General features: G+C 36.6%; 1 protein-coding gene across 1 annotated transcript in view; it reads right to left on the reverse strand.

Annotated features, from left to right (window-relative positions):
* Positions 1–26,396, reverse strand: part of THSD7A (thrombospondin type 1 domain containing 7A) — a 493,191-nt gene that overhangs the window by 127,931 nt on the left and 338,864 nt on the right. The window contains exon 7 of the mRNA XM_017525230.2: positions 8,497–8,691. Coding sequence (XP_017380719.1) covers positions 8,497–8,691 — 195 coding nt within the window. The remainder of the gene's footprint in view (positions 1–8,496; positions 8,692–26,396) is intronic.

Genomic DNA, 26,396 nt, shown 5'->3' on the forward strand with positions numbered 1-26,396 from the left:
GGGGAGAAATGCCAGATGTAGGTGATGGGGAGGAAGGCAGCAAATCACACTGACAGGTGTGTTCGTATGCAACAATTTTGCATGTTCTTCACAGGTACCCCAAAACCTAAAATGCAATAAAATAAATAAATGGGGGGAAAAAAAGCAGTGTCTAGAGGAAAATTTATAGCAATAAATACCCACATGAGAAGCGAAGAAAGATTTAAAATTGACACACTTTCATCAAAATTGAAAGAGCTAGAGGAGCAAGATCAAAAAAAAACCTCAAAAGCTAGCAGAAGACAAGAAATAACTAAGATCAGAGCAGAACTGAAGGAGATAGAGACATAAAAAATTCTTCATAAAAATCAATAAATCTAGGAGCTGATTTTTTGAAAAGATCAACAAAATAGATCACTAGCCAGATTAATAAAAAAGAAAAGAGAGAAGAATGAAAGAGATGCAATAAAAAACAATAAAGGGGATATCACCACTGACTCCACAGAAATACAAACTATCATCAGAGATTATTATAAACAATTCTATGCACATAAACCAGTAAACCTGGAAGAAATGGATAAATTCTTGGACACTTGCATCCTCCCAAGCCTAAACCAGGAAGAAGTTGAAACCTTGAATAGACCAGTAACAAGGGCTGAAGTTGAGGCAGCAATTAATAGCCTACCAACCAAAAAAAACCCAGGTCCAGAGGGGTTCCCAGCTGAATTCTACCAGACATACAAAGAGGAGCTGGTACCATTCCTTCTGAAACTATTCCAAACAATCCAAAAAGAGGGAATCCTTCCAAAATCATTTTATGAGACTAATATCATCCTGATACCAAAACTTGGCAGAGACTCAACAAAAAAAGAACACTTCAGGCCAATATCCATGATGAACACAGATGCAAAAATCTTCAATAAAATACTGGCAAACCGATTGCAACAGTATATCAAAAAGCTTATCCATCACGATCAAGTAGGCTTCATTCTAGGGAGGCAAGGCTGGTTCACAGAACCAAAGATAAAAGCCACACGATTATCTCAATAGATGCAGAGAGGGCCTTCGACAGAATTCAACAGCCCTTTATGCTAAAAACTCTCAATAAACTAGGCATTGAAGGAACATATCTCAAAATAATAAAAGCTATTTATGATTAACCTACAGCCAATATCATACTGAACAGGCAAAAACTGGAAGCATGCCTTCAAAATCTGGCACTAGACAAGGATGCCCTCTGTCACCACTCCTATTCAATAAAGTATTGAATGTTCTGGCCAGAGAAATTAGGCAAGAAAAAAAATAAAGGGTATTCAATTAGGAAAGGAGGAAGTCAAATTGTCTCTATTTGCAGACGACATGATTGTATATTTAGAAGACCCTATCATCTCAGCCCAAAACCTCCTGAAATTGATAAGCAACTTCAGCGAAGTCTCAGGATAGAAAATCAATGTGCAGAAATCACAAGCATTTCTATACACCAATAACAGACTAATAGAGAGCCAAATCAAGAGCCAACTCCCATCCACAATTGCTTCAAAGAATAAAACACCTAGGAATACAGCTAACAAAGAATGTAAAGGACCTCTTCAAGGAGAACTACAAACCACTGCTCAAGGAAATAAAAGAGGACACAAACAAATGGAGAAACATTCCATGCTCATGGTTAGGAAGAATCAATATCATGAAAATGGCCATACTGCCCAAAGTAATTTATAGATTCAATGTTATCGCCATCAAGCTACCAATGACCTTCTTCACAGAACTGGAAAAAACCACCTTAAACTTCATATGGAACTAAAAGAGAGCCCGCATAGCCAAGACAATCCTAAGCAAAAAGAATAATGCCGGAGGCATCATGCTACCTGATTTCAAACTATACTACAAAGCTACAGTAATCAAAACAGCATTGTACTGGTACTAAACCAGAGATATAGACCCACGGAACAGAACAGAGCCCTTGGAGGCAACGCCACACATCTACAACCATCTGATCTTTGACAAACCTGACAAAAACAAGCAATGGGGAAAGGATTCCCTATTTAATAAATGGTGTTGGGAAAACTGGCTAGCCATGTGCAGAAAGCAGAAACTGGACCCCCTTTCTGACACCTTACACTAAAATTAACTCCAGATGGATTAAAGACTTAAACATAAGACCTAACACCATAAAAACCCTAGAAGAAAACCTAGGCAAAACCATTTAGGACATAGGCATAGGCAAGGACTTCATGGCTAAAACACCAAAAGCACTGGCAACAAAAGGCAAAATAGACAAATGGGATCTAATTAAACTCCAGAGCTTCTGCACAGCAGAAGAAACAATTATTAGAGTGAACTGGCAACCAAGAGAATGGGAAAAAACTTTTGCAATCTACCCATCTGAAAAAGGGCTAATATCCAGAATCTACAAAGAACTAAAACAGATTTACAAGAAAAAAACAAACAAACCCATCCAAAAGTGGGAGAAGGACATGAACAGACACTTTTCTAAAGAAGACATATATGAGGCCAACAAACATATGAAAAAATGCTCATCATCATTGATTATTAGAGAAATGCAAATCAAAACCACATTGAGATACCATCTCATGCCAGTTATAATGGCGATCTTTAAAAAACACAGAGACAGCAGATGCTGGAGAGGATGTGGAGAAACAGGAATACTTTTACACTGTTGGTGGGAGTGTAAACTAGTTCAAACATTGTGGAAGACAGCGTGGCAATTCCTCAAGGATCTAGAAATAGAAACACCACTTGACCCCGCAATCCCATTACTGGGTATATACCCAGAGGATTATAAATCATTCTGTTATAAAGAGACATGCACATGTATGTTCACTGTGGCACTGTTTACAATAGCAAAGACCTGGAATCAACTCAATTGTCCATCAACAATAGACTGGATAAAGAAAATGTAGCACATATACACCATGGAATACTATGCAGCCATAAAAAATGATGAGTTTGTGTCCTTCATAGGGACATGGATGAATCTGGAAACCATAATTCTCAACAAACTGACACAAGAACAGAAAATCAGACACCACATGGCATCACTCACAGCAGGGTGTTGAATAATGAGAACACATGGACACAGGGAAGGGAGCATCACACACGGGAGTCTGTTTGGAGGGGCTGAGGGAGGGACAGCAGGGTTGTTGGGAGGTCAGGGAGGGAAAACATGGGGAGAAATGCCAGATGTAGGTGACAGGGGGATGCAGGCAGCAAACCACATTACCATGTGTGTACCTAGGCAACAATCCTGCATGATCTGCACATGTACCCCAGAACCTAAAGTACAATTAAAAAAAAAAGCACCAGGCACGGTGGCTCATGACTGTAATCCCAGCACTTTGGGAGGCTGAGGTGGGTGGATTACCTGAGCTCAGGAGTTTGAGACCACCCTGGGCAACATGGTGAAATCCCGTCTTTACTAAAATACAAAAAATCAGCTGGGTATGGAGGCATCCCTGTAATCTCAGCTACTTGGGAGGCTGATGCTGGAGAATCAATTGGGTCTGGGAGGTAGAAGCTGCAGTTAGCCAAGACAGGGCCACTGCACTCCAGCCTGGGCAACACAGTGAGACCCCATCTCAAAAAAAGAAAGACTGTGTAGAAAGCAATTATATACAAATTTGTTTTGTTTTCATATTTAATTTTAAACCAATCTCAAACTTACAGTGAAATTAAAAGTATGATATAAATAACTTTCTTTTCCTGGACCATTTGGAAAAAGGTGAAATAATGTCCATCACCCTAAATATGTTAGTATGTGTTTCCCACAATCAAGAGCATTCTCCTACACATAAGCAATTCAGTATTCAAAATCTGAAAATCAGAATACAAACACTGATAAGTTATTACCATTAACTCCTCAGATCCCATTTAAGTTTGTCAACTGTCCCAAGATGTCCTTTATAGTTCAGAATCAAGCTTTACATTTAGATGTCACACTTTGTTAGTCTCCTTAAATCTCGAACAGTTATTCAATCGTTCCTTCATTTTCATGTTTAGACACTCTGGAAGATTAAAGATTATTCTGTACAATATCTTTGAATTAGAGTTTATCTGATGTTCCCTCATGATTAGATTCTATATATGCATATTTGATAGGGTTATTGCAGAAGTGATGTCATATTCTCATTATATATCACACTGGGGACACAAGATTTCGATTTGCTTCGTTATCAATAATGCTAACTTTGGTCACTAGATTAGAGATGTCTGTCAGACTTCTCTATTAGGGAATATTTGAGACTATGTAAATATAATGCTTTTCTTGGATTCGATTTATTCCTTTATTTATAACATAAAGTGTGGATCCACGATTTCCTATTCGATGGTCTGTTGGTATTATTATTTTGTTATTAAAATTGTTGATGTACATGGTCAGTGGGAGAACATTTAAGTTGGCTTCTGTGGCCTTTTGACGATTCTCTACTTTCTACCACAAGATCCTCCTGGCCTGTCTTGTACTTCTTCTTCTATCCCAGCTGTGGAATCAGCCATTTCTCAAAGGAGCCTTTGTTCCTTTGTTAGAGAATGGTATTAGAAACCAAAATCTGACTGCTGCATATACTTACTGCTGTTGGGGTCTTGCTGCTTTCAGGTCTTTTCAGTGAATGAGGCTAATACATGTATAAATGTATACAATATGTACATACCTACATTTGTATACTTTCATTGATATTTACTCTATCTTTACAAACTGAACACAAGTTTACATTAATAAATTAAGAACATCCAATTCCAGCACTGTACCACAGAGTGTACTAGTTTTCTTTCCTAACATATTTGCAACTCTCTTCTCCAGAAATAAAAAATACCTGACTCCTATGATGTTAAATACATGTACTTATTTTGCCAATTTCCTCTCACTCCACACTCCATCTCCCATTGTCATCTCCATTGCTATACCCACAATACATCTTCATCACTCTGCTCAAGATCTGACATCCCGCACGAGGCCACCCATAAGATAGAAACCCTCCTCAACTGTGTCTGGCTGTGACACCCCATACTGGGCTGGCTGCCTTGAAGCTGAGATTCTCTCTTAGCCCTACTATGCTCTGACCTCCAGTGTTGAGTCACTCTTCTATTCTCTCACACAATGCAGGTGCCCCTGTCCTTCACCCTGCTCAGTGGCTCTGAAACTGCATGCCAAGCCACCTCTTTTCCCACGTTAGTTGCTCCTCACCCAGCTGGGCTCTGACAACCCACTCTAGATCACTGTAGACCTCAGATGCCCAACTGCATGGTTTTACCGAATGGCTTTTTGGATAGAATTGTTCAGGAAAGGAGAAAAGGAGCGCAGCAATAAAAGGAAGTGAAGGAAAGGAAAAGGAAAAGAATGAAGTACAGTATGAGGAAGAGAAAGCATCATTCTATCATTCTGTCATTCATTTAAGAGGAACAAAAATAATTCATCCTAACATCTTCACAATGGAGAGCCCTGTTTTATCTACTGAACTGGGACCATATGGATTAGTTATTTATCATCCATCTATGGATATAGATATAGATATTGATGCATATATACACAATAAGAACACAGAGTAAATCAGGAATAAGACTACTAGTCAATACTCCTCTCTTTTTAGCACACAATAGGATTATATTTCCTCATTCTCCTTGAAGTTAGGCATAGTTATAAAACTTACATTAACAATGAAATGAGAGAAATGATATAAACCACTCTTAGATGAGAGAATTGCTGATTCTTTAAAATCCACAGATAGATTCTCCAAGTATTTTCTTCCTCTGGCACACAAAGATTGTGGGACCAGGTCTTCACATGATGATGCAACGTTGTGACATTTCTTGAAGGACAAACTGCCCTGTAGAGTTACCCAAATTGTAGCTAAGTTTCCATGAGGAACAAGTAAATAAAACTTTGTTCTTTAAAGCTCCTGAATGTCTGGGCTGTCCATTACTGAAGCACAACCTAGTCTATTCTTAATAATTACAACGAGTTATCTAACCTTCCATATTGTTTAATGGTGGCATTCCAATTAAGGGAAACAAAAGTACAGGTTGGAGCATTTATTTCATAAATTCCAGATCTATTTTTCACATGGACTTATCCTATATGTTATTTCCATAGAAAATCATACAATTTCTTGTCTAAACACTCCATATATCATTCTCCAATGTGACACTTTCCTTTAAAGTTATTACTATCAGTGTCTGATCCACAGGAATTTAAGAACATTTATGACACGAAGGACTAATTCTTGAAGAATAATGGAAAGACCTACTTTTGTATAGAATTATAAAGGGTTATCTAAGTAACAGGGAAACATATTTTAAAACTTCCTGCAGATACTGTTCCTAAATCATTAAAGTTCAGAATTAGAAAAGATTTATTTTGAGTAAGAAAAATGTGTTTCAATGTCCAACAAATAATAGGTACTAAATAAACAGGCTTTGAAGTATAAATTTCTCATAAAATGTGTTCCAGTGTCCATCAAATAATACGTACTAAATAAATAGGCTTTGAAGTATAAATTTTGTATAATTATACCAGCTTTTATAAATGTTAGTAACAGGTAAATAGCAGTAGACACAAATAGCATTAACAGAGTTTCTTTCATGGCTTCCATTTAAAAACATGTTTTATAATAATGTATTATGTATTTCAAAATAGCTAGAAGATTCTCAATGCCCTTGCTAAAAGAAATAATGTTTGAGGTGATGGATATGCTAATTACCCTGATTCGATTATTATACAATTTATGTCACACTGTAGCCAATAAATATGTACAATTATTATGTATCAATTAAAACAAAACTTTAAGAAATAAAATTATGTTTTGAATTAATACCCTTATGATTTACTATATAAACATCTATAGCTTTCCAGCACAACTTGCTTATAATGCAACCACTAAACTTAATTAAAAATTATCAAAGACTTACCCTTTCAAACTAAGTGGACAATACACATCAAAGAGCAATCACAAACTTCTGCCTTTAAAACATTTCATGACCTTTCAGTGTGAAGCAACATGTCTTCAGGAATAATGATCTAGTGAGTTCTGCAAGCATAGCAAAATACTTGCCATGTGACTTACGGGGTGAAAAGTCACTCATTACTAGTCACGCAGCAAGTGTCTTCTGGGTATAATGAATTTACGGGAAGCAGGATGACCACAGATCAAATTTTAATGAAGCCCAAGACACAATCTGAGCTGATAGAGTCTGAAGTCTGCATACAATCTTCACAAAGTTACAGTCATTGTATGACAACACAAGAAACAGAATTTTCTTTGTAAAAGGTTCTATTTTTCAATAGATACACTTTTTTTGCAAAGAGTTAAGTATATATTAAGATGGTAGAAAAATTTTCTGAACATTATAAATAAAATCTAGAATTTCACACAGCTTGGCTTTTGTTGTATGTAAAATGTTTGTTTTAGTCATGTAACACTCATGTGCAAAGACCGAGGTAGTTATATGTTTGCATAGTTATTACACACACAGCAAATATGGCCAGGAAAACTAACCTGTTTCTATCACTAAAATACTTCATAAACAGAAAAAAAGAAAAAGGTATAGGCAACACAGAACTCCCCCCAAATTATCAATTTGAGGAAAACATAAAATATTAAGCTTATTACAAACAGAAATAATCATCTACCAGTGCTAAATGTGAACAAAGAGTCATTTAGCTTGATAATGTTTAAATAACATATACTTATATTCTTAAGAACATGCCTTGATGTGAACAAACTTGATTTACTTTTATGCTTTTCTCACTCCTGTGTTATTTTTCAGAATGACAAGATTAAGTATGACATTACATCGCCCAGTCACACAGAGGCCAAATTAGCATTTGGATATCATCTTGAGAGACAATTACCAAGAGCCTTGCATTTCTTGGCAATAAAGCTCGCAAGAGAGGTATAAATATGTGACAAACATGCTTTATTCACCCTATAGGGTGAAGTGATTTAGGAGCGACATATTTTAAAAATGAACAAGATTTACTTATGAGATTTCTGGATCTCAGAGCCTGTATTCAAGAAACTGAAAGAAACTGAAAATTGCAACTTTCAGTCGAACAGTAGATATGCTTGTGGTGGTCTTAAATAAATTTTATTATTGGACATATGTATTTATTTATGAAAAAGTAGAATATGATTTCAAAGGATAAAACCGACTTTTGAAATTCAGAAAAAAACAATGAAACATCTGGAATTTTGAGAACCATTTTCAGATGTATTCAAAGGCTTAACACTTTGGCTTACAAAGAACTCTAATGACTGGGAGGCTGGGAAAAAGCAAAATGAGTTCACTTTTAAAAGTCTTCCCTCCTTTATTAATGATCCATTTTCGAAATCAGTTTTGGGGAACAGGATCAAATTTCTCTACACATCAACAGATGTTAAATGTTAAATGGCTGGATTTCTGGTAGTTGATTGTCATGGAATAGCATCTTATCCAGGCTACACAAAAAAGATGCATACTAACTTTTGAAATGAACCTAGATGGCGTCTGAAGCTGGCGACTCACCTTCTTCACCCGCATAGGCCAGAATAGATCGTGCTCGTATCTGTTTCCCTTCTGTGGTTTTCCCTGAGCAGGTGTGAGAGCAGGAGGACCACGTAGACCATGTGGTGAGCACACAGTCTCTCGGGCATGGGGCATCACAGGCCACAGGGATGGGGAAGATGGCATCTCTGCACAGCAGTCTGTCAACTTCTTCTCCTGGGGAAGACATGACCATCAACAACTATTATTGTTAATTCAATGTAAAATGAGCAACTGAATCTGGGTACCCAGATAAGTTACATTAGCTTTCTTTTGGTCTTACTTAAAAACAAACAAACAAAAAACATACACACACAAAAATACAAAGCCAAAAGAGGGATTGCCTACTATAGCCAGATGTTAATAGAACACCAGGAACAAGCATACACACACACACATACACTCATGACCATAAATGAGGCTTCTTTCATTCTCAGGAGCATACATGGGTAGATCATGCACAATGTTGAGATGATTCTTATGCCACAGATACCTGACCATTAAGTATTAAATTTTATACTCATACTTTTGAGTTGTAATAAGGAGCATTAACAAAGTATGTCCCCTCTTTATTTCTTTATTGGAGATCAGTCATGATTTACAAATAATGACTCTATCCATAGCATCTATCTTATGTTTTCATGAACCAACTAACAGGTGTCTATTTACAAACTCTATTGTGTCTCTCAGGGTAGTTATTATCATACAATTGGCAACCTTCTTTCATAAGAAATTGTTAGTTGGAAATAGACAGGAAATGTATGATAGGACAACATTATAAAGTCAAAGCTTATGGTGATCCCAATTGGAGAGGGAGGGAAACAAGACCAAACAAGCAAATGGCAGAAGTAACATGGTGTCACTCCAGTGCTCAGTATTTTTCATTAGTTTCCTGGCGCTCCTAACATAAAGGCCAGATTTTTCAAAAGTTTACAGGACCGCAAATGACCTTGCTATGTTTCTCTTCCTAGTCTCATCTCACTCCACTCCCTCACTTTGCCCTTGACTCTCCAGAGATTGACCAAAAAATTGACATTCATTTGGTATTTGCTGAATGAGTGAAATGAGATACATAAAAGGCCAATGAGAAACAAAATATTGTTGCTGTTAACTAAGGCCGAAAACAACCAATGGAATAATCAAAACAGGGTAGAATAAAAACTCTGAAATCTGTTTTAGTTGATTAATGTAAGTGCTAAATGAGGTCAATGGAATGGAACAGATAGTAAATGTTAAATGGCTGGATTTCCGGTAGTTGATTGTCATAGAATAGCATCTTATCCAGGCTACACAAAAAAGATGCATACACAATCAAACAAAAATTAACCTGCTATTTTCCCACAGAATATAAACATAATTCTGGATGAATATGTAAAAAATATGTGCCTTGCATTAGGCATTCTGGTGAGAAAGGGTGACTAACCTTCCCATTTCTTGCAGCGGCTACTGAACAAAATACTCCAAGCTGATTCTCACTTGGGGAGTTAGGAACATCATTTTAAGTATTCATATATTTTAAAAACAAGACAGAAAATCAGGAGTCAATTGGAAAAGCTCTAACATGTTAATAGCTACTAGCTTGCAGAGCCTTTGATCATTAGACAAAATCAGAAGTCAATTGGAATACACCTACTTGTTAATAGCCACTACATGGCAGGGCCTTAAATCATTAGACTTACTCACAAGTAAGGGAGCCTCATTAAAAGTACAATTGAGTAAATGTTACATTATTCATTCTTAGTTAAATCATTCTAGTATGAGGCCTTTCATATTTTACACTTGACATGATAATGATGAGTCTTTTTTTACTAGGCTTTCTCTTAGGGCAAGGGGGCCTCCCTTCTACCTTGTTTCCTTCACTGCTGTCTTTCATTGTACCACCTAACTTCTCTCACTTTTGTTTCCAATACTCTGTGGAAAGCAAGAAAACTTTGGGACCATAGTCTATATCTAACAAATGTTGCAGTTTTGTGTCTCCTCTAATAGCTACCCAATCTTTTCTATTCAGAAAAATATAATTTATTCTCTGGCAATGGAGAGTTTGCTACAAGGGTGCATTCGATTAGCTTGCCTGGCACAAGTCATACATTTTTGTTTGTCGTCATGTAAACCAAAGAAATGTGCAATTTTGACCTTTCTTCTCTTCTAAGTTATGCTTCCCCCGCCACCCCCCCTTCCAGCAATTTGTATCCTGTATCTTATTTTAGCTCCTTTTCAATCATCTTGTTCTGCTCAGCCAGGCGTATTTTCCTGTAGGATCATTTCTTCCGCCACCCTTAATCCTCTGTGGTGCTGTTAAAACCCATCTACGACCAACTTCTGAGATTTCCCTGATGGTTTCAGAGTGACTTCTGCACCACCCCCAGCTCTTCCAGGTATGATCTTGTCCCTTTTCACTGCTCTGATCACTGTCTCACATTTAGGCTGAAGCTTTATGTTCTAGCCACAATGCCTTTTCTCCCTTTCTTCCACAAATCAAGCCTACTGTTGTCTCAGCAGTATTGTACTTTCTCTTCACTTTGTATGAAAATTTCAGGTCTTCACACAGAAGCCTGTTTGTCAACATTCAAGTTTGCATTCAATTTTCTCCCTCCTAGAGGAGACTTCATTGACCATACACACTCTTCCAGTCACTTCAGTTTATTTTTGTTGTACTTTTAATTACCACTAGAATCTATATTAATCAGTTGGTTAACATGTTTATTGCCTGACTTTACCACTAGCCTAAATGAGAGTGTTATCCACATCTGACCTGGTTGCTACTTTATACGCAGAACATAAAACAGTGCCTGGAACATGGAAAGCACTAAATCATTTTTTGTTAAATAAATTTTAAGTTGTTCTAGGAAATAGCATGTTGGTCTAGACAAAGAGAGATCTAAGTGCAGTATTTTTTGTCATGCATTCAAATGTCCTAGGGCCTTGTGAAAATACATTCGGTGGACAGCAACATATGGACTCCCTGAAGTTTTGGAGTTTGCTGGAAATGCAGTCTCTCAGATTCACCCACTGAATCACAACTTTATTATTATTATTATTTTTGAGAGCAAGTCTTGCTCTGTCACCCAGGCTCGAGTGCAAAGGTGCAATCTCTGCTCAGCTCACTGCAACCTCCATCTCCTGGGGTCAAGCGATTCTCCTGCTTTAGCCTCCAGAGTAGCTGGGACTACAGGTGTGCGCCACCATGCTTGGCAAATTTTTGTATTTTTAGTAGAGATGGGGTTTCACCATGCTGGCAGGCTGGTCTCAAACTCCTGACCTTGTGATCCGCCCATTTCGGCCTCCCAAAGTGCTGGGATTACAGGCATGAGCCATCGCACCCAGCCTTAAAATAAAATGCACATAAAATCTAAGAAAATGCTCTAGATTTTTTCTCCATTCATTGTTGTCTGGCTTGATTAGAACCAGATTGTCTCTTGATGGGAAGCTATGTAAAATGAATTCATCTAGACTTCAAACCCGATGGCATTTACTTCTTGTGGAGATTCTCTTTACACTTCTCTTCATACGGAGTATCCGTGGCTGAAAATATTTATTCGATGGATAGTTGCTGAATGCCCACCTTCTGTCAGGCACTATGCTAAGAATGTATGAATGTTGTATACATCACCTCAGCTAATTCTCATAATAACCTTTTGATATAGGTATTATTTTTTACTTTAAAAGAAATTGAGACTCAACAAGGTTAAGTTATCTTTCTCAAACAGCAGAGGTTTGACTAAAGGAACAGAGATTTGAAACGAGTTCTGACCAATACCCCAATCTACTTTTGAACTAGATTGGGGTTCTTCTTGGCAGAGAACTCAAGATGCCAAGGCACTAAATAATTGACAAGCCTTTGTCTCCAAAGAAGTCAAGAAACAGGTACTCTCGAGTTGTCTGTCAACACAGTGATGCATGGTGTCAGCCACACAGTACTACAAATACAAAGACATGAACTGCTGACGAATCAAGTGTGACATGTTTTGGCTCACAGTCATTGAACAAATAGCAATTGATCTATGAGAATATGGAATCATTCTAATATGTGATTTTGCTTTCAATGAATGCTTTAATCAACTCAGCTAACTGGAACCCTTAGGAGCTATCCTCTTTTTAACCTAAATCTTCAGATTGCATAATTCATCTGGGAAACCACAGGCAAAATAAATAAAATAAAATAAAATAAAATAAAATAAAATAAAATAAAATAAAATGTAATGTTGGTTCAATGTCTGTCACAGGCAACTTCACAACTTGTCAGTTCTAGCCACTTTTTGAGGCTAATTTTATCTTATAAGGTTAATTTTATCTTACTTATAGATCTTACTCTACTCTTAAGGTCTTATAAGAGTAGGATAAAATAATTTCATCCCTCATTCTCACATTAAATCTTGTTTCGGATTGGTACATTTTATTTTGATTGTGTAAGAACTATTGTGCGTAACATTCAGTATATTAAGCATGCACATATCTAAATATCAAGTTACTTTATACTCACATATATAGAGAAATTTAAGGTTTGCTGCTTAGCACTATGGGAACTCCACTTTTTCATATCAGCAGCCCCACAGTTAGGACATATTCATCCAGCAGATGTCCCCACTATAAAACTATTTGAGACTTTGATTATCCAAGTGTGCATCCTATTAATTCTGGGCAGACATGTCTGATTATCACTACTGTGATTTATGTAGTTCTGTCACTGGTGTAGGTACAAGCCAATGCAACTTGTTTTAGTCTCCCTGAGGACAATTGCTTAGCTAGATTTTGATCGTGATGTCATAAACATTTAGAATCCTCCTCATGCATGCCTTTGTGTATTAGTATTAAATATACTATCTTTTTTGGCATATATTTACCAACATAAATGGTTTCAAAGGATTGCTTTGCATTTATATAATTTTGTTTTTCTCACCCACAAAGGTCTAGGCATTATAACCAAACCTGGCATGATACATCAAATTTATAACACAGACTAAATAAGTGAACCATTGTCTACTCTTTACAATTCACACCTTACTTTGAAGTTTTAACTGAAGCACATACTGTTTAAACTTGTTTGAAATACCCTATGCAAGACGCTGAGATATAAAATGAAAATGTTTAAGTTTATTTTTGTAAACTCAAAATGAGATTTAAAGGTTTATATCTGTATTCCCCCATTTAATTTTTCTTCACAAATGTAATTTAAAAAATATTTTTTATAATTGACCATTCTAATAAACTTAAACATGTATTTTGACATTTTAAAGTCACCCCTAAATGTTTTCTGATTTGGTCTATTTTCATGAATCCCATCATACTCTCATGAGCTCTTCCAAAGTATTCCTTTTTATTCTACTGTGTCTCTTATTATCATGATAAGAGACTACAACATCTGCTTAAGGTAATTACCATAAAAATTCATGAAAATTTCCATAGAAACACAAAATGAGAATTGAGAGCAATAGATAGCCGTTTTTTTTTTTTTGGGGGGGGGTAAAAGTATATATGACAGTTTATTGCATTTATTGTGTTAGAGCCTAAAAAAAAAATAAAAGATAAACCATGGTTTATTAAGGTTTTTATAGTTTCAACATTTCTATGGTTTAGGAATTGAGCTAAGAATGTAAAAATTAATACATTAAACATATCATCAATGTTATTTTAATGCAAAGCATACACATATTTGTGTTAGTACATTTTCATGCTGCTAACCAAGACATACCCAAAACTGGGTAATTTATAAAGAAAAAAAGTTTTAATGGACTGAGAGTTATGGCTGGGAAGGCTTCACAAATGTGGCGGAAGGCAAAGGCAAAGGAGAAGGAAAGGCATGCCTTATATGGTGGCAGACAAGAGAGCTTGTGCAGGGGAACTCCCATTTATAAAACTATCAGATCTCATGAGAATTATTCACTACCACAGTATAGGGGAGACTACCCCAATGATTTAAATATCTCCACCTTGCCCACCCTTCACACGCGGAGATTATTACAATTCAAGGTGAGATTTGGGTGGGGACACAGCCAAACTATCAATATTCTGCCTATTCTCTAAATGTCGCTTAAATTATTCTGATTCTCTTCTTAAATCATAGAAATGTATAGCACTTATGGTTGATTTTAACAGTCACAATAGTGCTATGTGCAAAACACCTCCCCTGTAAAATTGAAACTCATCAGTATAATAGACTTGAAAGCAGGTAAGAAGAAAGGAGAAATTGAAGCAGAGAGAAACCAGACACAGAGCCAAGATTAAAAAGCACATTATTTAGAGAGACTCTGGGATTGTAATTTTGAGATTAGATTTCTCTTGCCAGATCTATATAAAATCCACAGTAACTCTGATAATTATTACTATTTTTGACATGTTTTATGTTCTTCAGAAATTATCTTAAAAATTCACATTGACTTTTGGTAGTGAGTCTTTATATATTTTTTTTTATTGATAACAATAAAAGTTTAAAAAAGAATTGAAGAGGGAAAAATGGAGTCTCATATTTGCATAGACCTTTCTAGAAAACATTTTCATATAACTATCTTATCTGAACTCTTTAACAACCATAAGGTATGTAGGTCCAGAATCACTCTCAGCTTATTGAAGACCCATTAATTGAGACTTATGTGTCATTCTTCACTCCCCTTCTCAAAGTGAAGCTACGTATTACTTCATTTTAAAAGGAAAGTTTCCAGGTCAATTTTAAGCTCTGCACTACTTTTGCTACCATATCCAGGTAATGAGTCCAATTTAAAAAGTCTTGAATCCATTTTCTCTTCAAGATCATTGCACACTTTCCCTGGGATTCTGCTGTACCTCATTTCCCTTGTATCCCAATGGCGTGTTTCTAAAATGTAACTCTGAATACTATAGTCTCTCCAATATATATGAACTGAAAACCAACTTCCTTACCAGAGAAAAGAAAATCAAATCTTCTGTCATTGCCTCATGTTTTCCCTACATTCTATCCACAGAAAGCTATTCATTTTTTCATGAACTGACAAGCTGCTTTTTGATTCCTCTGACATTTTGCAAACACTATTCTTCATGCCTGGTGTTCCCAACTCTCTCTGTCTTCCTTTAGGACTCGGTTTTCTTCCTCTGTGAACCTTCTTCAACTTTCTCAAATTCCCCAGATGGAGTTGTGCTCTGCCCTCTCTGCTCCCATAGCATCGCAGACATATCACTTTTAAAACTTTTTGTTATTGCCTGTTTACTCACCTTTACTCCCACTAGCCTATGAGAACCTTCTGGCCAGAGAGTCTGTCTTATTCAATATCTTTATATCTCAAGTCCTTGATTTAGTTACTGTTATTATAGTTTCACAGTAAATATTTGTTGGATGAGGGGAAAAAGTGAACCTAAAATCCAAGAACATATATTGCTTTTCTGCAAAAGAAAAACATACTGGAGTTTATGCATTTCCAACTGTTAGCTTACCAGAACCTAACCAAGAAGGCCTTGAAATTCACTTCAGTTTGATTAAGCATTAGGCAGATTTCTTTCTGATTATAGGCCCTTGACCTCTTTTTTCTTAAAGGACTTATTTTAGATCACTTGCAATTGTACATTCTTTCTCTGCCCCTTTGTAATGTAGGTAAATCTTCTCCCAGCCAATCCTCTCCCAGCCTGTTGCCAGTTTTGCAAGCCAGGAATTTTCTCAAGGAAATAGGAACCGTGTCTTTGAAATTTCAACATTGAAGGAAATAGTGCTCTGATCTCCCAGTCTCCGTAGGAGGGTAGGTAACTAGCTTCTACGGGCATCAATTGGCAAACACAGAGGGCCTAATCATAGAGAAAAGCATTTGCAAAATCAGGAATAACCCACTGTGCTTGGCATATCCCACTGTTCACCCTGCCCCCTAATGTCTTCTAGTACTTTTTCTACTAGGTCACTCCAGTATTTAAAAACATTCCTGCAAGAGTCGAGTTCAGTCTCCTATTTTAATAATCTCAAATACAGTTTCTTTGCTAGATTAGCTTTGTCTGATACAAGTTTTACTTTGACAAACACTTAATATTCAATTTATAATATATATATTATCTTTAGGCTTCTCTTTCTTTATTCCCACATATGTATTTACCTAAATCTTTAAGAAACCTGGGTGTCTTCACATTATAATACAAATTACTTTCATGGGTTTTTAAAATCATTTTCAAAACCACTTTTATGTACAGTAAGTTTGTCTATTATGTTTCCACTATCCTTTCTTTCCCGCCACTTTTTAAAATCTCAAGTTTCTGTTCACATTTTTATGCTCTTATTTTTCCTTCATGGCCCTAGCAAAATGAATAGGTGATGCTGGGGTAAAAAGCTGTCTTCCTTCTTCTGATAGCATCCACTTCCCAGTCCAGGCCTTGATGTAGTCAATAATATATCATTTAAATTCATTCTGGAGATAGAACCCATTTTAACAAAGTTCAGTAAATAATATGACTTTTAAATGCATAATGAAAATTTAGGGCTAAATCCAATCATAACTTCCATTTTCTTATTTTATTGAATTTAACCCACTCATGATATAAGTTGCCCACTTAGTAAGCAGGGCATTAGGCAAACAATTTTTATTAAAACGTCTGTGACTTCTCTTCCTAATAACTCTGGCTAAGGATTTCACTTGAGGTTAGACAGAAAAAAAGGATATGTGTGTACTCTGTTAAGTTTTGACGTGAGACTCACGACTTCTGCTCCTGTTTAATTCCAGCTATCATGGTACATACGCATGGTCTCTGAGTGCGCAGTATGGGTGTAACTGAATGCACATGCATTTTGCAATAAAGGTGTGATAAATGTTTTATTCCTTTTTTCCCCAGAGTTGAGTTATTCATTTCAGATTTTCATTCTTGAATAGTTCTTTCTTGTGATTTCATTCCTCTCAGTTGTTTTTAAGTTTGAAATGAACTGCAATGTTATTTTTCATATCCTCCAAATTTAGTTTTTTAGTAACTAGTTCATATTCTAGCTTCCCACTTACTAATAATGTGCCCCTGAACATATTATTTAACTATTCTAAAACTTACTTAATCTTAATGGAAGCTAATAATAGTACTTATGGTATTGCTATACGTATTAACTGAGAAAAAATTTTATTGGCACATAGGTGAAGATTGCTCAATATGCAGTAGCATGCCTATTTTCATCACTTGCCTGTGGAGGAGTTGACCATCCCTCCCAAACTACTATGGAAATGGATCTGCTCCATCCTAAACCCCACTGTGTTCCAATTCACTCGATTTGATATACTTAATCATTTTTTTTCCCTAATTTTGCTTATGTGTGGGCTTGTGAAAAGTTACAGGTATATACATCGTACTAGACTGAGGGTATAATCTTGATCAGTTGGGAGGAAATCCAAAAACCCTAGGAAAAGCTAATTCATGTATTTTTGATTATTAAATCTTATAGTCCATATTTTATAAATTATTTAGAGCTGGGTTGTAAATCTCTTCGGGCTTCAATTAAAAAGTTTTACTGAAAGTTATACTACACAATATTTAGCTCACAGTGATCAGCAGAAGTACTAAGACATATAGCATTCTATAAAGCTCCTTTAGTCCCCTTTCTTTCTGTAGACTACATAATTAACATGAACTTTTTAAAATGGTAATTTAAACAGCTATACACAGCTACTTTCAGTCATCGAATCTTCTCAGGCATCTTCTAGCAGGAAGAAAAACAAACTTTTTCTGGAAGCGCTATGATGCAGTTACACTGAGCTACATTACAGAAGTAAATGAGAGGAATTACGCTACTAACTAAATTATATATTGTGGTCATTTTGAAGAGTTAATCAATACACTCACCCAAATAGACACATTTATCAGAATCTATTGGATTAACTGATTTAAGAGCTTACATAAATAGATGGTTCCACATCAAGTGCTTCAACAGAATTCCATTTACTTGGGGATGAAATTCAGCTCCTGTGCTGATGTCTCCAGCTTTGCCCTCCATAACACTAACGCAGCTCGTAGGTTCTAATCTCAAGTCAGTCCCTGGCGGAACCTTGCAGTGCTCTTTGTGGGTGAGCCCTTTGAGTGGCTTTTTCTTTCCTCCTTTCTATTCTTAAGCCTTGGTTATCTCACATTTTTTTTCTCTGAGGGATCCTTATACTTCCAATCTGTCCTGCAAATTATCAGCCAAATAGCCTGCCAGCCACACTCTGTGACTACATTACACCCTCTAATGACTCCCTGTGGTTCTCCTGATCAAGGATGTATTCATGTCTGTTGTGTTTTAAAGACATTCTGCCATCTGCCCCCACTTGACACACCTTGTCTAGCAAATCCATTTTCTAACCTCCGAGTACACTTGCAACTAGAGAAGTGCAAAAGACCCCACGGTCTGGAAGAAGGTGACTCTGTGCCTTTATCCACTCTTTAGGGCAAGGTTAAAAACCAATTTCAATTTGTGAAGTTTATGGCTTAAAACAGTAATTACTGCCTCTCTTTCTGTACTCCTACTACTTGGGATTTCTTTCAGATTCATAAAAATAAAAAGGGTACAGTTATTTCACATATTCCACAGATAGTTATTACAAGATCATAGTGTGCAAACAAGTCTACTGGGTAATAGGGGAATTATGAAACAATTTAAATATACCTATATTTGACTTCAGAATCTTGCCAGGATGAGTAAGAGCAAATGACTAAGACATTCTATATTTATCACATAAAAACATGCACCAGTAAACACAGTGTAAAATGTTGACTCACTGATGGAGACTGTGGATTGATGAAGTGATTAGAGATGGCATAGTTCATAAAGAAAAACATTTTTAAGGCAGTGAAATCTGAACAACATTTGGAGAGAATAGAAGCTAAGTGCTTGGAAATGAGGAAAACAGAACAATATAAATGTAGGAGATTGGTCTATATGGGAAGGCTTTGAAGCAGAATCTAATCCAAGGAATTAATCATCACCATTAAACTTTTCCAAGACTTCCCACCCCGTCCTCTATGCCGCCATATAGAAACACAGAAAGTTTGAACCATAAAGACTAGCCTAAGGCCTGCAGCTGAGTAAATCACAGTCTGACCCTTTCATCTTCATAGTTGTCTGCTAGGAAATCACAGGTAAAGAATCCTAGGGAAAACAAAATTTCAGTGACGGAGGAAGTGCTTTATGAAGTGGTCAGAAATGGTTCTCTTCCACATTGGAAACCACACATATATTAGGAACTCCCAGCCATTTCATCAACAGTGAGCATTTATGAGAAGTTGCTCAGGGCTGTCTCAGCATTATTAACAATTACAATAATTTGTAATAAAAAATATATAGCTGATATAGAAAGCATCATCAGCTCCGCAATTGAGAAAGAACGTGTCTATTAACGACACGAAATCAAATCATGGTTAATGAGTAGTTGCAGAAAACAAGAGTGAGAGTTCTGTAAGATGTTCGTATCTGACCTGGTAAACAGTTGGTGAGTCTGGAATGGGCCAAGATGGAACTGTGGAACTAGTCAACACATGCTGAAATTAAAGAACAACAAGAACAAGAATATTGAACAAGATAGAAGAATTAGTCTAGCTCACACGTTTCAAACCTGATGGGAAGTTTCTAAAAATCCTATCTTCAGTTTCCATCAGAGAACTGCTCAACTGGGTGGACAGAGGAAGATATTAAGATTATTCATTTTTAAAAGGTCCCAAAATGCTTCCAATGCATAGTAGTTAGGAACTACTATCTCTGGTCATTCCTGTTTAAACTCCAATATGAAAGAAGAAAGAGTTGATGGTTCAAACCAAATTCTCCTAGTCATATTTGTAACTTGAATTTACATATGGTTATTTAATTGAAGGTAAATAATATTGACCCATTGCACCATTTTAATTTGTCTTCAAGAGTTGTTTTTTGTTGTTCATCTCATGCTCTGAGTTGAAGCAATTACTTAAGTATTATAAAGAGCCATAAGTAAACCAGACTCAACTCTTTTTTGTTTCATGGTCATCTATGAACAGACAGGGTAATGAAGTCTTATAGTAATGGTAGCCTAATAGAGACCTTTGGGGATAATATCATCTAGTTTATAAGGTATTTTGATGAGTGGTAGGAGGACTATTTAATTATGATTCAATACAATACACTTGCTGCTCTGAAGAAACACACACACACACACACACACACACACGCACAGATTAATACCAATACACACTTAGTATAATTTTATCTGAAATCTAAAAACAGGTATAGATAAAGAGTGAGAGTTTTGCTTCCATAGAAAGAAGAAAATAGTCTCTAAAACTGAAATAAAATTAGATTAGGCCACAGATATTATACAATCTTCTGGCACCAATAGTCACTTGATGTGTGCTGGTTTGCACGGATAAAGGCATATTGAGTTTTAAAAACAAAACAAATTGGTCACGACATCTCTTCTGATTGGTCAGTGCCTGTGTCTTCATCACTAAATACTTTGTTAAATAAAATAAATAAAACCTCTAGGAGTAATCAACGATTTTTTAAATAAGTCCTCCTCTCTTAATTCCCACTGTTTCTATTGTAAATTTCAAAACAAAACAAAAAACACAAAAAAATCCCCAAATGACAGAACTGACCTCAAGAGACTCAAACCACTTCCCAATCTAAATCAGCCTACAACTGAAATTTCAGGTAAAATAATCTAACATTCTTTTACAACGTTGCTTTAATGTTTAAAAATCTGTGAGTTATACACTGATTATTACATCCAGGGATAAAAGGAAATAAAATAATCCTTATGAATAGCTACTGTGTCCAAGCATGATAATATGGCAATTCAAATGGGAAATACACTTTAAAAGTCACATTTTACAGCATTTGAAATAGATAATCAGAAAGAATTATTTTCTCCTTTCCCAAAGTTACCAGATATTAAGTGGCAAAGGCAGGATTTTTAGCCCACATTCCCAGACTCCAAAGTCTGTGTTCTCTACATCATAACATGATAACTTCCAGGCACAAGCATCCTTTTATAGGCACTTCATAAAAGCTGGTGAAATAAATAAGCTTATGTTTTACTTAAATCTTTATAATACAGCATTTTCTAAAATATACTTTTCTTTTTCTTTCAGAGATAATCAATTCTTAAAATGTATTCTTTTTTTTCCCATTTATTTATTTTATTGTATTTTAGGTTTTGGGGTACATGTGAAGAACATGCAAGATTGTTGCATAGGTACACACGTGGCAGTGTGATTTGCTGCCTTCCTCCCCATCACCTACATCTGGCATCTCTCCCCTTGCTATCTCTCCCCAGCTCCCCACCCCCCACCGTCCCTCCCCTATTTCCCCCCAACTGACCCCAGTGTGTAGTGCTCCCCTCCCTGTGTCCATGTGTTCTCATTATTCAACACCCGCCTATGAGTGAGAACATGCGGTGTTTGATCTTCTGCTCTTCTGTCAGTTTGCTGAGAATGATGGTTTCCAGGTTCATCCATGTCCTAAAAATGTATTAATTCTATGTAGCATATTAAAATTTGGAAATAACCAAAAGTATAAGTTTGAGAAATGAAATTGCACTACAAAGATGACTTTCCATAAATGGATGTTTAATATATTTGGGGGTTTATTCTTCTGTGCAATGTAATTGTTTTTGACATTTCAGTAATGCTTTTATGGGCAACTTGACCTTTGGTGCATTTCTTTTTTCAAACTTGTAGCTTGATAAATTGCCAGAAACATTATACTCATTAGAAAAGTTTAAAAAGTCTACCTTACAAACCACTGCTTACTGAAATAAAATTTCTTCTGATTCATAATTTAACCTTATTTAAAAATATTTAACACATTATCCCTCCTTTTATTTGTGCTCACCAAAATGGGTTTTTCTTTCATCTTTGCAAATTCACTGGTAAAAATACCAAAATAGTTGTTTCAAATGAAGGTTTTTAATTACAAGTAAAACTGTGCATGCTTAAATAAACATCTCTATTTACAATTTTTAGTGTGTATAAAATGTCCCATTATAGTATGACATTGGAATGTTGTCTTTTTTATATTGATTATTATATGATAAATATAATGCCTTATGTGTCAGATATGTCGCAAACAATCCCAAATTATTTACAGGCATTTTGTAGTGACTTTATAATATCCATAAACCTTATATTTTTCAGCCAACAAAAAACAATATTTAACACCCTGCATGTATGTGCTGTTTTATATCATAGCTTTATAATCTGTGGCTCAGAACAAATGCAACAACTAGGTAAACTGTAGAAGGCCCTTGGCCATAGGTACTTACGAGAAAAATGTTAATAATAACTAGATAAGCAAATAAAGAAGAGAAATAAACAGTATCTATACGTGAATGCTTTTGCTAAAGCAGCTAAGGAAATCGTCACCACATTCACTTACAAACTGACACTTTTATCTCCCAATTCTGTAGTAGTTGCTGAACAGTTTCAATGAAGATAACATAAAATCAATTTGAAGATTTTCTACTGTAAACTGTATCTTCTAGCATTGTATGCCAAGATACTGCTCTCTAGAAGTCATTAAAAAATCAAAACCACTATTGAACTAGAAAAGTCTTAAAAAGGGTTTGGCTTATGTGCACATGTTAAAGATAGAATAGAGGCTGCCTATGTGATCAAACAAGGAGAGCAGATGCAGGGAGAATGAGTTTCACAGATAATGTGCTAAGACTTTTGAAGTCTTTACGCTGAGGCTAAGAATAAGAAGCTACTTTGCTTGGGTTTGGATGGACTTATGAAGCCGGGGGAAAATGGATGAGATGAAATACACAGAATCAAAATAACAGGGGATTTGAAGAGTTAAGATTTTTAGACAAGTTAAGTTACTGGGAAGTCCATGGAAAGAATACTAATCCAGAACCAAATGGGAGAATATTGTCAGCTAGTCTTCTAATATCATGAATTTTTAAAGTAATATATTCTACAGAATCATAACTATATAGAAATGCTATGCTTATACGTGACTATAATGTTCCTGAAATCTAGTCTTAAAATCATGAACACAAAATCATAACATGGAACTAATAATTTCTGACTTTTATTGTGCATTGTTATGTACCAGGCATTAAGTGCTTTATAGGATTTAACTGATATAATTTTCCAAAAACTCTTTGAGGTAGACATGATTATTATACACATATTACAGAGAAACAAAAATAAAACTAAGCATGAAAGTTAATTAATGTCCCCAACTTTATACTATGTTGTTCCTTCTTAGTGTGAGAGACTTGCTTAATTTATTTGTCTTCTCTTGTGATTTTTCAATAGAATACTGTTGTGTGTGTGGAAATAAAATATGTGAGAAGTGATCTAGTTTAAGGATTAGGAAACGAGCCCCATAGCACAGAAAATACCTGCCCAAGGTCACACAAGTTGATGATAGAATTGGGTATTCAGTTACTATATGAGTTGAGGTTTGGGGCTCAAATATTTCTAATTATTTTCATGTGTGAGGCCAAATTATTGTTACAGAGATTACAGATATTCCTTTACAGCATTGTGCTCAACTATCTAATGCACCACGAAAACACAAACACATTACACTTCTTCCAAGGGCTGGGAGCCTGTGGCTATTTAAACTGCTTACACTAATTTTTAGAAGCAGGGAATATAGAAAACTATACAGATGAAATATAAAAGCAGCAAATTTCACTCAAACATATAAGGGGTAAAAATATACAATGAAATGTTCTTGAAACAAATGAAAACATTAAGTCAACCAAGAGTAGAACCAAAGTCAGCAATAATTGAATCTAGGTAAATAAAGACACTGAGGCTAAAAAATTGTGAGACTTTATTTAGCAGACAACACAGACGTTATGAATCCAGAAATTAAACTATCCAACACAAATCAAGGTATTAGTTTGTTCTCAGGCTACTCTAAGGACATACCCAAGACTAGGTGATTTATAGAGGAAAGAGGTTTAATTGACTCACAGTTCAGAATGGTTGGGGAGGCCTCAGGAAACTAACAATCATGGTGGGAGGGGAAGCAAACATATCCTTCACATGGTGGCAGGAAGGAGAAGAACAAGAGTCCAGAGAAGGGGATAGACCTTATAAAACCACCAGACCTTGTGAGAACTTACTTACTATAATGAGAATAGCATGGGGGAAACCAACTCCATGATTCAATTATCTCTCACCAGGTCTCTTTCACAATGCATGGGGATTATGGGAACTATAATTCAAAATGAGATTTGGTTGGGGACATAGCCAAAACCTACCAATCAATAAGGTAATCAACACATATCTACTGAGATAGGCCAGATATTTTGGTGCACCTCTCAAATATAAAACTAATGATATTGATAAAAATGTATCTCATTCCATTTTTCAAGGGGGAATTAGAAATAAGGTAATCTCTGTGTAAGTAGTTCAAACAAAGCCAATTACCAATCCAATGCTGTTCCAAAGATATGGCAAACACTGATTTTTCTTTTCTTTTGGTAAATACATTTTTTTTTGTAGTACAATGCACTGTCAATAATCTTTAGTACAGTATGGAACTTTCTACTTGGAAAATGTTTATATTAAGAATAACTGTAGATTAGTAGCCAAAATGGCCAACTGGAAGCAGCTAGTATGCTAGGAGTGTGGATCTCAGGGAGAGGAACAGAAGGGGCAACTAAATACAACACCTTCAACTGAAACATCCAGGTACTCGCATTGGGATTAATCAAGGAAACAACTTGACCCACAGAGAATGAAGTAAACCAAGACAAGATAATGGCTCTCACCTGGGAGCAATATGGAGCCCAGGAAGTGGTGAGTGAATGAACAATCCTGGGAAACCATGCTTCCCCTACAGATCTTTGCATCACTTGGGTGAGTAGATCTCTTTGTGAACCCACTCCGCCTTTACTCTTCAGTCTGACAGACAGAACTATGTGGAGTCTTGGCAGAACAGCTACCCAGGCATGTGTGGAGACCTTGGAGGTTTAGATACTTGGGCATTCTGGCAAAAGGAGCTGCAAATCTGGCAAAGTGGGAGGTTAGACTCCTGTACATACCCTAGGGAAGAGGTCGAAGCCATGGGGCTGAGCAACAACAGCCCACAGGCCCCATTTAATGGCACATCATAAGATAAGAACCTCTGGCTTGGAATTCCTAAGAAGCAGCTCTCAGGGAAAGGGGGGGGATGCCATCTTTGCTGTTTGGGTGCTTTAGCCATTTCAGCCTTCAGGCTTTGGAAAGTCTGAGCCAAGCTGGGGTGAAAGGTATCCCCCAGCAAAGTATAACGGTGCTACGAAAATGTGGTTGGACTGCTGCTTTAAGCAGGAACCCAATCCTGTCCGTCTTCATTGGGTGGAACCTCCCAACTGGGACCTCAAGCCATTCCTGCTTGAGTTCTGCAGTTGACAGAGATCTGAATTCTCCCTGGGACTGTATTCCCAGAGGAAGGGTTGGGCCACCATCTTTGCTGTTTGGGTAACTTAGCCATTCCAGTCTTTGGGCTTCAGAGTATCTGAAGTGAAGTGGACCCCCAGCAGAGCACAGCTGCTTTATCAAAATATAACCAGGCTGATTTTTAAAGCAAGTCCTGATCCTACTCCTCCTCACTGGACAGGACCTCCCATCTAGGGTCTCCAGCCAGTTTCTGCCGATGCCTTTGGGTGCCAAATAGGTCCCTACTTCCCTGGGACAAAGCTCCTAGAGGGAGACAGAGGCTGCCATCTTCGCTGTTTCACAGCCTTCACTGGTGACACCTCCAGGTTCTGTAAAATCTGAGGTGACTGGGGACTGAAGCAGGTCCCAAGCAAACCACACCAGCCCTATGGAAAAGTGGCCAGATTGTGACATGGGTGCCTGTTCCCAAATCTCCTCACTGGGCAGGTCCTACAAGTCTGGACCTTCAGCCACCCTGCACCACAGCTATCTAGCCAGTACCAACTCAGCAACTCCTGCCTTCAGGGGCAATTGAAAGCCTCTGCCACTGCCTCTGTAGTGGAATAGCCCTT

This window comes from Cebus imitator, unplaced genomic scaffold (assembly GCF_001604975.1).
Source record: "Cebus imitator isolate Cc_AM_T3 unplaced genomic scaffold, Cebus_imitator-1.0 Scaffold37, whole genome shotgun sequence".
NCBI classification, from domain to species: domain Eukaryota; kingdom Metazoa; phylum Chordata; class Mammalia; order Primates; family Cebidae; genus Cebus; species Cebus imitator.